Below are 19,072 nucleotides of genomic sequence, written 5' to 3' on the forward strand. Positions count from 1 at the left end.
AACATGCTACATTGGACATTGCTAAGTAGTTAAACAGGAACTTGGCATGAAAACATTCTGGAAAAGAAACGTGACAAATGTGGCACAGCCACGATAAATGAGTGTCAACATTCTTGTATTACAAGGGTACATTATGTATATGTATTTTCCTTTTTGTAAGGATGCTTATTCTGCATCAGTAATGTTTGTGTTAGTCCATTGACACATTAAAGAAACATTTTATATTAGTCTCATCGTTTTGTAATCAATTATTTATTATGCATGTTAAAGTTGCAAAAGTTGCATTTCCTTTTACTATAATATGTGTTTTTTTGCTCCACAGAACAAAGAAAGAAATATTCAAATGTCATCATGGCTGATGTGTCAGAATACCAAGTAAATGTAAGTATCTTAGTGTTTGCAGATTCAAGAGACGAGAGATGTACAATGACATCCTTTAAAATTCATTCTTTGTTTTTTTAACTTACACAAAGGAACATGCATGAATTTGGGCCTTTTTTTAATATATTTTTTATTATAGGCAAGATGAGGAGACACAAGTACACATTAAAAACAGTAAGGTTTTACACAATGTAGAGATAGATTGCACATAACATACAGTCAACTGGAACCAACAATAGTATAAACACTCTCAATCTATTCCACAAAAATATTAGCAGATTAATTTTATACAGTTTTAGATAGTATCGTCAATGCCCATACATTTTTACATTTTTATTCTGATGACCAAATATTACTTTATTAAACCGCATAGAACAAAAACACAATAACCTTGGGACAAAACCAAGTCCCGGAACTGAGGTATTCCCTCATATCATACAAAATGTATCACCTCCCTCCTAAAATAGTAGACTGTAATACACATGAAAAACTACTAAACTGAAAGTGATGCAGAAATGAAAGATGGAAAATAATACTCATGCTAGCTCGATGCACCTAGAGCCCCCTGATCATACCAAGTCATGTGGATAAAGGTTTCTATGACGACATGCACCTGAGATGGGGATAGTGTATGTTGCAGATATGGCATCCATGTAGCAAGAACTTTTGTGGGTGTGTATCTAGATGTTTAGTGGCTTCAGTTTTAATCAATCAATATTAGGATTTGTAAACAATTAGTGATTTGCTCCACCGTGGGAGAATGAATTTCTAGCCAGTGTTTTTATACAAACAGTATCTAGTAGATGTTCACATACAGATGAAAGAGTCCCAAATGGGGCGATGGTTGATAGATAATCAGCCAATTTTGTTACAAATGGTAACACGGCTCTGTTCCCCGAGGAATTATCCTATAATAGCGGATAAATAAACAAGATTGAATGTTTAGATTCAGGCATGCCCAAAACCTGTCCCAAAAAGGTAGGTAAGAACGGTATGAATGTAGTATCCGTCGTGTAAAAAAAAGGCAGACTTTACTTGTAGATCATATAAAAAATGATGAGAGGGAAGGGCAAACTTTGATACGGAGAATATCAAAAGACATTAAACTATTGGTATTGTCCAACAAATCCCCTAAGGTCATAATACCTCACCTCTATCAAAACCTATATACCTTGTGCTGTATACTCTGAGGAAAACTGGGTGTAGATTGCAAAGGCGTCTTACTAGTAAAACTCTGCTGACATTGGCATAATTTTTTTGATTCTCGCCAAGCTAATAAAGTATCTCTCAGAAGCAGATTTGTACGTAAAGTGCGAGGTATACTGGCATATGGGGCATTAGGTAGGCCGAGTAGCGACCAAGGCCATACTAATAATGATTCTAATTTGAACATTGCATAAGAAGTATCATGCCACCAATCCTTTACATATCGTAAAAGACACACTAAATTATACTTACGTATGTCAGGAAAATTTATACCAAGATTCTGCTTTGACTGAGTGAGTTTAAATCTAGCAGTTCGGGGAGTCTTGCCTTGCCACAGAAAAGCAGTGAATGCCGCATGTAATTTCCGAATATCAGAATGGCGGAGCAGAAAGGGCAGTGTTTGCATGGGCTTTATTAAATGTGCAAAACTGATCATTTTTACTAAATGACATCTCCCCATGAGAGGCAAAGGCAAAGATTTCCAGCTGGTCAGTTCAGACAGAATCTTAATGATAATAGGGGTATATATTAACTTATACATATCTGGAACATCCCAAATAAATAAAGTGAATGAACCATACATAAAAATGTACAGCAAATAAAAACAACAGAGATGGTCAATAATAAGCAATTTAGTTTCAAAATACGTGCATTAGTACAAAAGTATGTATCCATTCAAAAAACTTTTGAACATGTTTGACTTATTTCAAACTCAGTCTCTGTATCACGGTCACTAGCTCAGAGGACGGTGATAGTTGTAAACATAATAACTTACTTTTATTATAATTGATGGAAAATCCAGAAAATGATCCAAACAACTGAATATGTTGTAGAAGTGGAGAAAGATCACTTTCTGGGTTTCCTAGAAACAGCATGATGTCATCTGCAAACATTGCCAGCGTCACCTACCTATTTTGAATACTAAACCCCTTAAACAAGTTAAAATCATGGAAAGATCTTGCCAGAGGTTCAATAGCCAAATTAAACAGAACCCTGACGCGTTGCCCTACCTAAGAAAATAGTATGGAATAGTACTCCCGCCACCTGTATTCGAGCTGAAGGATTGGAGTACATTGCTTTTATAAACTGCGTAAACAATCCAGAGAAACTAAAATGGCAAAGTACAGTATGCAACCAGGGCCACTCAATGCTGTCGACCCAGAGGAGGGAGCTAGAATTTTGGATAAAATCTTAACATCAACATTCAAAAGTCGAAAATGGTCGATAAGACTTAGCTTATAGCAGATTTTTCTGTTTTTTTTTTGGTAACATCTTGATATAAGCCAAACAACCAGAAGATAGATAAGTAGACATTTCAAACATATCATTGTACAAGTTCGTTAATGCAGGGATAACTTGGTCCACAAGAATTTTATAGAATTCAGACGGCAAGCCACACGGCCCAGGTGCCTTAGTGTTCACTGAACCCTTGACCACTGATACAATTTCCGCAGATGTAATAAGAGAATTGAGATGGAGGAGATCCTATTCCGACAAATGGTACAGTTTTAAACGATCCAAAAATGATTGTCCCTTAGAGACATCGCTTCCCTTTGATCCAAAAATGACAGAGACTCATAATAAGTAGAAAAGGTAGCGGCTATTTCACGGGGTAAATGCTTCACAGAACCAGCAGCATCTCAAATACTTGTAACTCTTGGGGGTACTGGAAACTCTTAGCCAAACTAACTAATTAACTGCCTGATTTGTTGACATATCTAAAAAAGTCTGCAGATCAGTAAGCACGGATAGTACTGTCATACTGATGTAACCAAAAATCGCAGGCACGCTTAGTTCGGAGCCATTCATTCTTGTCCACCGCTGATAAAGATTCCTTGAATTTCAAATAGGCTTGGCGAGCTTGGGTACTTGTTTCCATGTATTTAGCAAGTGTTTATTTCCGTTGAGAAGACACATAGGCCATAATCCTGCCCCTCAAAACTGTCTTGGCCGTGTCCCAATATAACTGGGTTGTATTCTGGTGGGCAGCATTGTAATATTCAAAATCTTGCAACCAATACTTAAGGTAATTTTAAATTGCTTATCTTTGGCTAGAAAAGATGGAAAATGCCAGGTGAAATCAGATTGATGTAGATGATTTTCAGATAAAGACAGTGAGACCAGAGCATGACTCGAAACTACAATTGAATGGATAGTGGAAGCTCCCAATTTTAGTAACAAATCAGCAATACCCAGAAAAGCATCTATACAAGACATGGTTGAATGCACCACAGAAATATGTGTAAATTCCCTTTCCAAAGGGTGCAAGTGTCTTCATGAATCAACTAAATTTACAGCTGAAAGAAACAATTGAAAGGAGGCATCGTTGGACAAAGTAGACCCTTGTTTCGGTGGTGGCGGTTGTCTGTCTTCCATCGTACTAGCTGTGGCATTAAAGTCCCCAACAACCAACATGGAAACAGAGGGGAGACTGCATGACTGAAAGAAGGTTAGTATAGAAAGATCTGTTGTCCTGGTTAGGGCTGTACACCGATACAAGCGTGAAAGCATTGGCCGGAAATTGTAGAGTAAGAAAAGCCTATCTGCCGTCTGAAGGGTCACAAGATTTTGTTGAAATGGTATATTGAAGCCTTTTGTGCAGCAAGATTAGAACACCAGCTCGTCTTCCATGGGCAGGAAAACCCCCAATTTCACCAACCCAACTTTTTCTCAGGAAATGAAATGCTGATGACTGCAGATGTGTCTCTTGTAAAATTGTGATATCTGCTTGTAACTTTTTCAAATGTCTCAGGACCATGATGCGTTAGGTGAGCGTAGCCCTTTAACATTTCATGTGACAATTTTCATTCAAGGTGGTAAAAATGTAAAGCAAAAACAGTGGAGAGATCAACTTTTTATGGTGTCTGAGGCAATCCCAGTAGAGTAGTTTCAGAGTAACATAGTAGCAATCAAAAAGCGAGAATTGTATAGAGAGGAAGGTAGATAACCGTTTCCAGTAGCATCATGCATGAGGTGAGTATACCTAAACAAAAAAACAAATAAAAAATAAAAACAAAAACAATAAGGTCACAGTGTAGAACGGTTGCATGTTACTTCCTTTTCTCCCAATGAGGAAACAATGAAAGGTGGTATAAGACAGCTCACAAAGGTCTGCACAACTGAAGGGAATCATTTTTCACACAGATATAATTGGCTGGATAAAAATGTAGCTCTTTAGAAAACGTGGTGTGAGCAAAAAGGCGTCTACTGGCTCCATCTAGTGGACAGCAAAAAACATTAACTTTTGTGCCAGTTTTAACTAGAAAAATGTTTCCCAGGCTCACGTTAGGATATTTTCACACGGTTATGGGGAGGCGGTCGAGGAGGAAAAATTGATGCGCTGCCATTCCTTATCTTTTTTAGGGTGACCAGATTCTTCCAATGAAGTAACAAAATCTGCTGCCTGCTGTGGATCTTTAAACGAATGTGCTTCTCTATCAGCAGTAAAAATCTTCAGCACTGCTGGATACAAACCTTATACCTTTAGAGATCAGGTGCATACACACCTGAGAGAAAGCACGTCTCTGCTTAGTTGTTCCTGACGCATAATCTGAAAAAAGCAGCACTTTATTATCTTCCACAATAAAATGATCCTGTGACCGATGAGCTCTAAGCAACTGAACTTTATCTAGAAAGTGAAGGTAGTTGACTATAATAGGTCTTGGAAATGGCTTATGTTGTGGAGGTCCTAGTCTGTGGGCTTTCTCTACTGGTATAGGTGTTGGGAATCCCTGGGGTTTTGGAATGATATAAGGGCAAAGATTTTGTATATAAGATGCCTTGTAGGTTTCTGGTATCCCCATTGCCCTCACATTATTGCGACTGGACTTGTTTTCCAAATCAATTAATTTCTCTTGGAGCGTGGTACATTGGTCCCCCAACTGCTTTTGTTGTGATCTGGCCGTAAGTAAATCATCTTCCAGGTCATTGACCCTTTGTTGCAACTCCTGGATACTTGTGATAATGTGTCAGAAATAAGCTGAGCTAAAGTGGGCTTTACATTTTGTGAAACCTCCAAAGCCAGTAATTGATAGTCTATGCCAGCGCTCTCCTGTGGGAAGTTGATTGCCCTACCTGGGCTTGTGCTGGTCTCCACATGTTCCATGGCGCCGTCGGCCATTTTAGATGTAGCTGCCGCCTTCCCCACAGTGTGCTTCGGCTGGGACCTTTTGGGAGGCTGGGTGGACAATATGAAAGGCTCCATTTGACCTCCACAGCTTGATGAACAGAGAGTCTGCAAGGCACTGACATTGTCGGGAGCCGGAGCCGCCGCTCACGCACCACTTCCTACATGGGCGCCAGAACTGGAAGTGGGCTATTTGGGCCCTTTACAGTAAAATACATTTAAGTCTATAGGCAGGCTATGATGTGCCTCATCACTACATCCTGAGATTTACCCAAAGTCCAGGACATTGTAGTTTCCTGCATTTGTATAGGCACCCTATAGTGGGAAACCTGTACCCAGCCTGATTTATTAAATCTCTCTAAGGCTGGTGAGGATACACTTTCATCAGTGAAGCTGGGTTACATAGTTACATAGTAGGTTGGGTTGAAAAAAAAACATAAGTCCATCAAGTTCAAACACTAGGGAAATAAACATATCCCAGATTTAAAACCCTATAAGACATAGTTGGTCCATATTTTTTAGACTCCATATGTATATATGGAGTCTAAAAAATATGGACCATTATATATTATATATAATATTACCATTTCTTATATTATATCTGTATATAGTGTATTTGTGACATTTAGAGGTTAATTACTACAAAAATAAAGTTAAGGTAGGGACAGGAAAATTTTTTTTTAGGGAAAGGGTTTGGGGCTTATAGCTAAAGCAACACCAGAAGAAGGAATTCCCTAGAAAAGAATAAAAGTACCTGCAACTTAAAAAGGTTGGGTTGAGACACCAAGTTAGTTGCACTACAAGTATTGCAGACTGTCTGGTAATATGGGGACTGAACTCTCAAGTTGGACTATTCTGTTTTTTTAAATAGTTAGATCTGATGTATTGTAATACTGAAAACTGTTCTGTTATGCATTGTTTGAATATTTATATTTACAGCTGTAGTTAGCAAGATAAAATTCACAAGTTACATGCTGATTGATTTGGCTTCATGGGGGTGGGGCTTACGAGTCTATTTTGGTATTATAGAGCCTGTCAACTGAAAATCCATTATGAGTATGACACACCTGTGATATTTATGCAGGGACCTTTAAAGTTATTTGACACAATATGAAAAATGAAATAAAAAAATACAGACAAGCAAATAAATACATAAATGTGGACTGATTTTCCTAAGAAAAGTTTTTTTTTTTTTTTTTAACATTTTTTTTATTTATGTGATAAAGGAGATACAGATATACAAAACCCAACTCAAACATAAAGTACACAGAGTCCACAAGGGTCAAAGAGAGAGTTAAACCACAGTACTACAGAGCAGAAGCAATCTATATATTATTATACAAGAGTGAAGCATCAAAGTGATGCATAACCAAATAGTTCCAAAGCCCTCTTTCTAGCCCAGAGTTCTCCAGGCAATAATATGGGTTATCTTAAGAGACAGGGCCCAGGTGGTGTCTTCATTCCAGAAAGTCTAAAAATTATAACAATAGTACCAAGTAGCTACAAATTTTCTTTTATACCGTGGATGCTAGAGGTGCGGTCTTTTATTTGCATGATGTAATTAATTCTGGAGAACCACATATCGGTCATTGGTGGGGAAGACTGCTTCAATATTACGAGTATGCAAGTCCTAGCTCCATTTCTCAAAGGAACAAGCTTTTTTTTTATTCTGTTCTGCCAAATTTGAGATTCACTCACAGACTGCATAACCAGACCCCTGGTCTTAATTTTTCCACTACTGTAAAAGCAATGATAGTTTGGCCATCCAGTTTGAAACTAGATTGTTAACAAGAAGCATGACAAGATTATGATACTCATGATGCCTCTGACAGCACTAAAGTGTAAAGTAAACTAAAGCTTTTATTGCCCGCTGTGTAAAAATCTGAAACAAAATCCTTACTTCAAATGGATGCAAGTAACATTGTTTCCTCTTCTCTGTTGCTAAAAGCAATATTTATATGTTGGTAGGGTCAAAATTCACCCTGTGAATATTCAGAATTTGCTTCTACCCTAGGGACATTTTACTATAATTAAAAAGGTGATACCTACATAAGGCCTTAATTCTGTTCAGTAAGAAGTCATCCTTTTGAACACAGAGACAGAGACGTAAAACACTTTCTCGCAAGAGAGTCACAGAGATATACATAAACATACAAAGGATTGTTTTGAAAAGAAAAAAAAAAAACACAGAGTGCAATAGCTAGAACTACAGTATGTAATATACAGCACAACTATAAGAGTGTAATGGTTAGTGCTATGTAATGTAAATCACAACTAACAGTGTAATTGTTAACACTATGTAATGTAAACCAGCGGTCGCAACCGGTGGTCCGCAAGTCACTGGTGGTCTGCGAGAAAATTTTAGGGGTCCGCAGCTCTGGTCGGTGCACCCCAAGCAGGCTAAGAACCCCACTGGGGGGACCCCCCCCCCCCCCCCCATTGCAGGCTCAGATCTGCGATGGGAAAGTGGGCGGGGTTATGTCATAATGACATCACTCTGGGGCAGGTTTCTCCTCCTTTGAGTGACACCCGCCTCCCCACACATGCACAGTCAGGAGCCAGTGATTTTAGTGGTCCGCTGAACCGAAAAGGTTGGTAACCACTGATGTAAACCACAACTAAACACAGCAGAGTACAATAGTTAGAACTATGTACAGGTAAAAGAGCAGTAATCAGAACACTGTTATGTACAGCACACCTAAGAAAGTGATATAATGAGCCTGATTTTATAATAATACTCCTTAGGGACAAAGGTTTTAAACTATCAGTTCAGACCTACTCTTTAAGCTGGGATTTTTTTTTTTAAATGGAGGCAGAGCAACAAACTTTAGGAAAGAGATCAGAAAGCAATGTTATTCTATTGCAAGTGGCTTTCTCTGTTGTATGCATAAAAAAAAACTTTTCTACTACAGTGCATATGCAAAGTATCCTCTATTCTATGGGATCATCTATTCCATGGGATGTGCATGTGACTTGGTACTTGCATTGGACTTGCCTGGCATCCTTTAATTTAGGAGTTGGTAATCTTCCTTTGCTTCCTTTGAAACAATGAACTTTTGTAACTTCCATTCTTAAGGATCAAAGACATTTAAATTTCCCAGCTAATACTTGAACCTAGGACTATAGTGCTGCAAAGCAATGGGCTAACCTTTTAGCCACCTTACTTTTTCTAGTGTTAAACCGTGGTTACAGCTTTATTTATTAGCCTAGCTTTTTTTGGATTGTTACAGATAACAGAATATTTGTCTGTGTAACCAGTAGTATAAAGCCTTGCTCTCAAGAGCAAAGTATAATGAGAGTGCAATCTTCAGTTTTTTATTGGTCATACACATTGAGGTAAATAATACATTGATAATACAATTGATAATAGTGTTTGAACATTTGTTAAAAAATAAATATTTGAATTTTTGATTTGATACATAAAATAGTTTAGTCCAAATAGCCAGCTTTTTCTACTGACTGCTTTAGTAACAACACAAGCTCACAGATAGCTAACTGCCTGTTTTCTACATTAGGTCACAAAGCCACAACATCACTATCAGTCCATAAAAGAGGTGGGTTGTTGGTTTTTAATGAGAGCTAAATAGGAACTGTAATTCCTTTTATCGTTTATAGCTTCTCAAAGATCTTCCTCCCTGTGCAGCAGCTTTTAAAACTGATTCTAAGTAAAATGTGTAAATTTTTTTTTCTCTGTTTGTGAGTAGTCTGCAAATATAAATACTTGATAACCAATGACACATTTTAAATAATATTTGATAATTATTACATCAGTTTCCAGGATTACCATTAACACAGGTCTGTGCAGTAGCAGCCAGATAGTGTACCTAGGCTGCAGTTAAAAATGGATCTGTGGTGTGTTGTTCATACCTCATGCAGTTACCATCATTCCATTAATAACATACATATTGATATATTCATGATTTCCACCTTTGTTTTGTTTGAAGACAGCATAAAATAATATATATTCATATCACACTGTAACAACACTCTCATGTGTTTTTAATTATGATGCAAAACTGTAAGTTTCCAAATTTAGATATCTCATTTGGAAACTCATCTGCAAGTCAAGAAAATATTTATTTATGCTTACTAGCTACATTTCAACATAGACAACATTTTAGGCTGATCCCCAAGGAACAAAAACTCTTATTTCCTTTAACCCCACCCAGATCATATTTTGTAAAATGTAAAATGCAGATATAAAATAAGTAAATTCAGAAATGCAGATTAAGTATCTGTTATTGTGTTATGTAAAACACACCCAGATTTACTACAACAAGTTTTTGCTGCTAGGCAGTGTGAGATTTAACATACCTTTTAAATATTTGTTTTAATAATAAATAATACATTAGCCTTCAAGTTGCAAACGAACACAGGATATTGAATAATAATAACCTAAAGTTATGTCACTAATACGACTTACCGTATATACCGGAGTATAAGCTGACTTTTTCAGCACCTGAAAAAGTCACCCTCGGCTTATACTCCAGTCAGGTGCATGGGTCCCTCCAGAAAAGCACCTTCTGCCAGCCGATTCACGCTCCTGCCGTTCCGGCCTAATCCCGGTCAGCAGGGTCGGCAATCCGCGACTCCAGAGCCATGTACGGCTCTTGAGCCCCCTTGTTGTGGCTCCCTTCCCTATTTACCACAGCTGGAGCTAACACTTCTGCCGCTGGGGTAAGGAGACACTCCCTCTCCTCCATATGCATTGCGAAGGAAAGGGTTTTAAATTCAGGGGCGTTCGTGGTGGAGGGCATTTTGGGACACAGGACTAGATGCAAAAGCAGTAACAGAGAGCCAGGAAAAAAGAAATAAAGTAAGGTTAAAAGTAAGTTATATCAACTAATGATGCATAATTTATCAGATGACTAATATATGATTAGTAACTAATCATAAATTAATGATTGGTAACTACACAGTATTAATATATTATACTACGCAGCGCTGTACAAAGTCGATAGTCATGTCACTAAGTTTTCCTTAAAGGGGCTCGCAATCTAAGGTCCCTACCATAGTCATGTCATTAATGTAGTCTATAGTCAGTTTTTTGGGAGAAGCCAATTAACTTGACCTCCCTGGCGGTTCATTTCTTTGCGGTTTTATATGTCTAAAAGCGGTGCATTGTTTTTCATGAAAATTTTTTTTACAGTATAATAGTATGATTATAATAAAGTTTGAAACACAAAATCATTTAAAAACAAATTGAATAAATTAAATAATCTATATATTTAAAAAAAATATACACATTATACTCATACTATTATATAAATTGTAAAATAAATGTTCTTGAAAACAATGTACTGCTTTTACACATAAAAATCCAATGTATTGCATTAAATACAGTTATTTTGTATTGAATGCAATACAAATGGATTTAGAATTTCCCGCCCCGGGAACTCCCCCGGTGACTCATCGGATGCAGAAGCAGGAAGAAGAAAGAAGATGGAGATCGCTGCGCTGGACCCCGGCGGATTAGGTAAGCGCTGTATTTACTAACCTTCTATAGGTGTTCCAAGCCTGAGTGTGACTCGGGGTTACCGCTTTTAGCAACTCTTTTCTACCCCGAGTCACACTCCGGGTTACCGCTAGGGGGTTAAAAAAATAAAGAAGTGAACCTTACTTGTAGAAGTGAAACTTGCCAGTAGCTGCAGCATTTCCCAACCTCGGCTTATACTCGAGTCAATCAAATTTTCCTGTTTTCTAAGGTAAAAATAGGTTCGACTTATACTTGTGTATATACGGTATCTTTGTTTAAGTCTTCTTGTTCTTAAAAAATCAGGTCTTTTGAAACTGGTATTATTTTGTCAGAACACAATGGGTTGAGTCACCACTAGAAAAATCTCCACTAGTGAATGGTTAAACTTACTGCTTGTAGTAAAGTACATTAAACTTTAAGCTGACAAGAATACAATCACCCAATCTTTTGTAGACAACCCTACACGATTTATAGTTTTGAAAAATTATATACATTTTTTCTTCTAGGAGTCAAAGGCAATGACAACCAGCATATCAGGTTTGCGCTAAACCTAGATAATTAGATGTATTTAGGAATATTACCAACTAAAGTAAAAACATCTGAGCTCTATAGAAATATTATGATTTTATATGATACATTTTCTTTTTCTTTTGTGTGGTATGTACACAAATTACCAGCTCCTTAACTCTGATTAAGTAGAAGTTGTGCTTGCTAAGTTTTCCCGTGACATTTAAAGTGTATTAAACCTGGCTAATATATCTTTTGGATCCATGCAGTTGGGGAGTATATTTTACTGTACCCCCTGGCCAGGGGTCTGGTAATCTTTATATTGATAAATTGTTTGGTTTCTGTAGTTGTGGTTTCTCTTTTTCTTTAGATTGTTGTTGATAACATTTGTATATTTAGCATTATTTCATCCTAATGGACTATGTAAGGGCCTTTTGGGAGATTTAAAGTATATCTGAACTCTGAAAATCTCTTTTAAATAGTAGGTGTGTGTTTGTTCTCATCTGTAGTAGGAATATAACCATATCTTTACTCTCAGTGGTCCCTTTCAACTGATTTTGTTTGCTGCACTTTTGAAATCATGGTGCATGTATTGCGCTGCAGTGTATTGCCTCATGCTGTGTTAACGCACATGTTTCCACAGGAGTTCACCACCCACTAGTTAGAATGAGCCTTAACTTTCAGTGTTATGATTTTTTCATCATTGAAAACGCTGGACCTTCCCTCTTTAATTATGTGTAATTACATACACTCAGTCTTTCCTTGTTGAAAGCTGACAAGAGACAGAACAAAATAAAGAATTTTGTAAAAACTGCTAGCTCCTGCATGTAGTATATAGTAAATTTCTCAATTGTTTAATTTTAGCTTTTTGCCAGGAAAGTCCAGGTGAAATTTTGATCTGAATGGGAGTGATTGATAACAATTTATGTAATTACAAAGGAAGGGGGGCCAGGTTCAAAGCTGGCTTCTAGAAAGGAGACTTGAAAACTAGGTTTGTTTTCATGTATTTTTAACACACGGCGCTCTTTTTATTAAACAGGGAATCTGACATTACCTTAAACATTACCCGGTGGAAATCAATTACTGACATTGAAACACATGTCCAAAATCAGGCATGCAGTGTGAATATTGGTTCTCAGACAGCAAGGAAGCAGTAAACGTACCGCAACTTTATCATATGGATGAACTTAGTCTTTGGAGGTCTTGTTATTTTGTGTAACTAGGTGGGCAAGGGAAACAACACTTAATTTTATTGTCATTAGTAATTACATAGATTTAGTTATTATATTTAAATGAATATTTATTTTTCAGCATTTGGTAACATTCACGATTGATGAGGATGATGATGTCCATACAGTGGAGGATGCCATTCGTAAATTGAATGCAATGGATTCCAAAAGTAGATTGTGGATCCAAGAAATGGTGTTACAAGTAAACAGCTCCACTGTCAAACTCCTAGATATTGAATCCAAGGTAAGTTCCTCATGAATGATCTACAATGTCTTAAATGTTTCTTCTTTAAATACAGTGCAGTACAATGCAATCAGTTCTACTACAGCGTGTAAATTTAAACACTGCTCAAATGTATACATTTGAGTTCAAAAGCAGCAAAAAGGCTGCAATGCAAGCACCTTCAAAAGGACTTACTACATGCAAGTGCAGAACAGGAAGTAATGGCACACAGAAAGCTAATAAAAAAAAAGTCAGCTGTCCATTTCTACTATCTAAAAAACACATTGGTCTGAATTCAAAGAACTGACCCATACTACTGTTGCGTTAAAGATCTGCTATCAATAGGCCTCTGTTTAATCTGTGCTGAGTTCGCAGCTATCAACATGTAGATATTTCCACTAGATGGTGGGTATTATCAAACAACAAACAGGATGGAAGGGTTAATTAGGATCAAGAGGGTTGCTTACCATGCAGCAGAATATACCCCTGACTTGCTGCCACACTGTCCTAGATGGAAGGGTCAGCTAGGATGGATGGATGGAGGTTTCATCAGGATGTGTACCACCTCCCTTGCAGCAGACTGTGCCAAAGTGATAGTACCTTCCCAAAAAGAATGGGAATAACTCTGTATTGGTGGCAGTGGGTGGGTGGAGTTTCCCCCACCCTTGCAGCAGACCTTGTTAAATGCCCTTCCTTTGCGAGAGAGGGAGAAACAAAGCCCATTTGTTTTTGTTTCCCAGGCTCCCATGCCCTATTCAGCGGAGTGAGAGAGGCCTGAGGTCTGCCCTCTCCTGCCACACTTTCAGCTCTGTCACACTTCCAACTCAGCTCTATTTATGATCTATTTATGGATATTAATGCCTGTTTGTGTTTCTGATAGTGTGGACCTACAAAGAAAGACCTAATCCCACACATTTTTATTAACCCTTCCATACCTCACTGGCCAGTAGAAATGTTGAAGAGGTAGAAATGGACTTGCTTTGGCATTACTCGCAGGAAATTGTCATACAGTTTGCTTCCATTCCTTTAAATGACAGAGTTTCTTTACCTGCTGGATATTATTGTGGCCTCTGGCCCTAGATAACAGTATATTATCGCTATTAACATTTTTGTTGTCAATCAGAATATATAGAAAAAGCTCATGTGAAATGGCAAAACGGTTTGTAGAACTGTGGATTGTTGGACACAAATGCTTTCATGTAGGATCATTTCTTTTTCATTTCGCAGGAGGATTTAGAGGTATTCCCTATCTCCTCAATCCAGCGTTGTGACACTGTTTTACCAGAAAGGAGGAACCGCTCTCTGTTGGTATTAGTATGCCAGGACAGATACCAGCCCAAAGCTGATGTCCACTTCTTCCAATGTGATGATGTTGGGGTAAGATATCTTTTCTGAGAACTATTATTGAGCAGTTACAGTAAGAACAACAGAACCTCAATCATCTATTTTTTACCTTTTCTAGGCAGAGTTGATTAGTGAAGATATTAATAGTGCAGTGTCTGATTTAAAAAGTGGACAAACTTCCAAGAGGCCCGAAGCACTCCGGTATGTGTTCAATAATTATTGCAATATAATTGGTCAGTAGAATCAATTTTCCTTTCAGACAAATCACAAAATGTATTGGTAAACAAAACTAAAAATAAAAGCTGTGGTATGGGAAAAAATATGGTGGAAACTACCTATGTTGGGAATCTCTCATAATTTAGACAAGTAAAAGGAAATGTCCAGCAGGACATACCCTGACAAAATAACCCCCAGAGATAAGGGACAATTCTCTTCAAAGCTAGCAATTAAACATTTTGGTTGCACACACTTTTAAGGTACCCATAGACGTATGGCTGCATAATATGACGTAATAGACAGCGCTGCGTAATATGTTGGTGCTATATAAATCCTGTTTATTAATAATAATAATAATAATAATAATAATAACATAGGGTGACTCATTGAGCTTTATTTATTAAAGCTCTACAAGAGAAGATAGACTATCATGTAAGAACTTGGAATGGATTTGGTCAAGGATTGAAAACATTTGTCAAAGGATTGAAAACATTTTAGGGTTGTCACTCCACCTAGATAGATAATGGCCATTCCAGACTTGCAGATGATTCTGGCCATGTAATTTCTTTTCATCCTCTTAGAATCATCTGCTTTTTTTTTTTTTTTTTTTTTAGAAAACTAGTCTAAAATTGCTTGTGTACTAGTATTGAAAGGTGAAGTAGGTGAAGTAACCTGTCAAAACTGGGTAAAGAAATCATGGTGGGTATACACTGATGGATGGGTAATGGATAATGGATGGATAATAATGATTGTTTACCTGGCATACCCACTGTGCTTATCCAGCCAGACTAAACACAATTCCACAATTTGATTAAGCCTTATCAGCTTTTACAGGTTGACTCCATTTCCTGGAGTGTTCAGTGTTAGGACAATCCCACCAGATGCTGCAACAATAGTAAGCCATCATATGTACATCCCATCTACCCTGATACCTTCCATGACCTTCAAATCCTGGTGGAATCGTTCACCCTGCTCATCACTGACTGCACCAAGGTTTTTCAGGAAGTTAGAAAGATGGCTATGCAAAAAATGTACCTTAATGCTCATATTGCACCAAGCATTTGTGTAATTATTTGCTTGTGTGCTTTGAATGATAACCAAGAGTTATTTTTGACTTCCGACATTGTTCTGATGAAATGTTCATCTTTGATGGGCTGCCGAATCTGTGGACCATCAAACACACCGGCCTTTATTTTTTCAAATGACAGGCTAGGAAATGCCAAAATTAGGTACTTGAAACAGTCTCCTTCAGTTGGCAAAGCTTTAACGAACGGCTTCATCAGACCCAGTTTCATGTGCAGAGGCAGGATTTTATTATTCTTTCTATCAACAAGTGGCTCATGTAGAATGTTTGAATTATCTGGTTTTAGGGCAGATCTTGGAGGCCAATTCCTCTCCACCCAATGCCTCTCACGAGCTCCGCTGTCCCACATGCACGGATAACAGGGATACTTGGTGTATCCGTGTTGCTGACCAAGAAGAAAACATACCATTTTAAGGCCAACACAGATGACCTAATTGTGTTGGTGATATTGCATTGTTCTCTTTTCAAGTAAGTTTTTCTCACACAGTCTTGATGCTAGGAGTTCTGAAGCCTACTCCGATAGTCCCAAATCACGTGCCAAATCACTCAACCCATGCTAATCAAATCCCTTACCAACAAAGTCTTCTACAATTTCAAACTCTTCATTATTGTTGTGACCTAGTTCATCACCATAATCATGTTCTTCAAGAGAGGGTAGCGTAACGAAAACCGGCACTGGGATTTCATCTGAATGAACTACTGGGCGTATAGCCGATGGTAGACTACGATACTCTATGTTATATTTATTTTTCTTGTTATATCCTGAAGTTTTCACTTTACAAAAGTAAGTCACTGAAATGATCTCCTGGCTTTCTCCAAACTATAGGTATACCAAGTGGCATCCTATCACGTGTTCCCTTTGTGCACATTTGTAAACCCTTGACACGCTGTTTGCACACATTATAAGGGGCCCAAGACTTATATTGATCACCAATTTTAACTTTGAAATATGCCAAATAGGCTTGCTCTACAAATGTGCTGATGTTCGCCCTTTGACTGGGAATGGTGAAACTGCTAAAGATATAACAAAATGAATCAGGGTTAGGCACTTATGACGAGAAACAGCAGAGCCAGACATGATCTAAAATAAAGGAAATACATGTGTAAGTAGCAAAATAAATTTTGCTTATTCACTACGTAGAGCAGCCTCTGACCACACTGTCTTGCGTGTAAATGAATAGCCTATACAAATCCACGTTACAGTAATCGCAATCGAAAACTAACTGCACTTTCAGAATCGGCATACCTATTTTAGTGTAAATAAGCTTAAAAATTGAAGTCAACAAAAATTTTGTTCAAAATTGTTCTCCTTGTTGCATGTTTAACCTCCTTGCCGTTAAGCCCGACCTTCGTGCGGGCTAAAAAAAGTTGCTCTTTTCGTTAAACCCGAGATTTTCCATAGATTAAAATCCCCACTTACCCAGGTAAGTGGGGATTTTAATGTAGGGAAAATCTCGGTCCCCCTGTGCTCATCCAGCGTCGGGTTCGTGTTCCAGCGTCGTCCTCCGTCGATCGTCGTCCGTCGGTCTCCCTTTCCAGCGTCGGGTGCCTTCTCGTATACCAGCGGGACCAGGTTAGAATGCCGGCCGGTTTCTTACCTGGTCCCGCTGATCATCCAGCGTCGTTCTCGTTCCAGCGCCGGGTGATCTCTGAAACAAGAAGCCGGCCGGCTTTTTTATATTCATTATATCTACTAGAACCCTATTCGGACATATTTCTGTAAGTTACAGGTCTACAATTTAAAAAAAAAAAATTGCATGAAAACCTGTAACACTTTTGGTACAGAAATCTAGACCTCAGTGTAACGCCCAGGTGGTTAAAAGGAGATTACCGACAACAAACAAAACACCTATGTATTTCTCATTTTTTTTGTATTTGTGTCTTTGATGATATACCCCATTCTGGTCATATTCACCTCACAGTGATTAAAGTGAAATCCTACCTTTTTAGTTTGTTCAAAAGTACTTCAAAAGCTTTTTTTCTGAAGTTCTGTTTAGACACAGACACAAAGCAACACGATCAAACAATTAACTGGATCTTCCCCAATCATTTTCCAATGTTTGTAAGGGGTTTTGCACCTAAATCCTGACTGTATGAGTTAGGCAAGGATCATGTTTCAAATATCATGTTTTATGTATTTTCAAAGCTATGGCTAACTCCCAATTTTAATAACAGAGCTCAGGCTTGTATATAATTCAGATGTCTTTAAACCAGCAGAACTTTTCTTTTTCATTAATCATGTGTAGAATTCTTCAGGGCTTAGGAGTGATCCAGTAATTTCTAGTCCCATCCCTGAGCTATCCAATAAACTTTGCTCTGCATTACATTCTTTGTTAATGTGTCATGTGCTCTGATATTATCTAAGTTTTTGTTTGCTTTAAATGTGTTTAAGGAATAACCAGAAGAAGATTAATGAGCAGAGTCCCAGCAGCTCAGGTCCATTTCAGCCTCAACGGCAGTGGAAACAGCCTCAGATACATTATGTGACCCCTTTAGAGATTCTAGAACGAGAATCCCAGCGCAGATCAGTCAAGCCTTCAGTCTCCCCACTGAATCCCCAAGTCATTATTAATCCTGTGCCTCAAATGCAACAGCAGCAGCACCAGAAACAGTCAAGTGACTCCTCACAGGTATGTATAGAATTATGTGGTCAGTGTGTTAGCCTATGTCATGCCAGCAGCTTAGGAAATGTATATTGCCTTAACTGTCTGGTTTTCTGGGCTTGTAGTTCCATTACAGTTAAAGTGCAGCAGATTGTCAAAGCCACATAAAAAGTTTACTAGTGCACTATGCCTACTAATGGCCTTAAGCTACCAACAGATGTATCTGATTGATCAATGTGACTTTTACTTTTCAGTATACATTGTCAGTACACTACACATGTTGCCAGTATGCCTATGCATGAGTGTGATCACTAAGTTTGATATGCATTGCATTAGAACGGTATAAGCCTTAGTATACACAAACAGATCTGTTGCCAATTTTGCAGTCTGGTAGCAACTCAACATGATGTACACATGATCAATTGTTTAAACATGTTTAAAAGATTCTGTCCTTCAAATCTTTCTTCCTGGTTAGAAGGGATTGGAATTTTGATCAGATGTGCTCAACTGTATACACAATACAGCTTGTATACTTTAAATTGATATCTACCAACATATTTGATTGTTCCACATCCGAACCTTATGATCAGTTTCCTGGTGAATTCTTTTCAGATTCACTGACAATCTGTAACTCCAAGAATGGAAACCTCATATGGTCCAGTAAATGGACTAGAAAT

The 19,072-nt window shown here is 37.9% G+C and overlaps 1 protein-coding gene across 2 annotated transcripts in view; it reads left to right on the top strand.

The window, feature by feature from the left end:
* The window catches only part of EPS8L1 (EPS8 signaling adaptor L1), a 77,458-nt gene that overhangs the window by 39,986 nt on the left and 18,400 nt on the right, over nt 1-19,072 (top strand). For both annotated transcript variants that reach the window (XM_072425859.1, XM_072425860.1), the window contains exons 4-8: nt 323-381; nt 13,008-13,169; nt 14,376-14,525; nt 14,611-14,693; nt 18,185-18,422. In XM_072425859.1, the coding sequence (XP_072281960.1) occupies nt 323-381; nt 13,008-13,169; nt 14,376-14,525; nt 14,611-14,693; nt 18,185-18,422 (692 nt within the window). The remainder of the gene's footprint in view (nt 1-322; nt 382-13,007; nt 13,170-14,375; nt 14,526-14,610; nt 14,694-18,184; nt 18,423-19,072) is intronic.

The sequence above is a fragment of the Pyxicephalus adspersus genome, chromosome 11 (assembly GCF_032062135.1).
Source record: "Pyxicephalus adspersus chromosome 11, UCB_Pads_2.0, whole genome shotgun sequence".
NCBI lineage: Eukaryota > Metazoa > Chordata > Amphibia > Anura > Pyxicephalidae > Pyxicephalus > Pyxicephalus adspersus.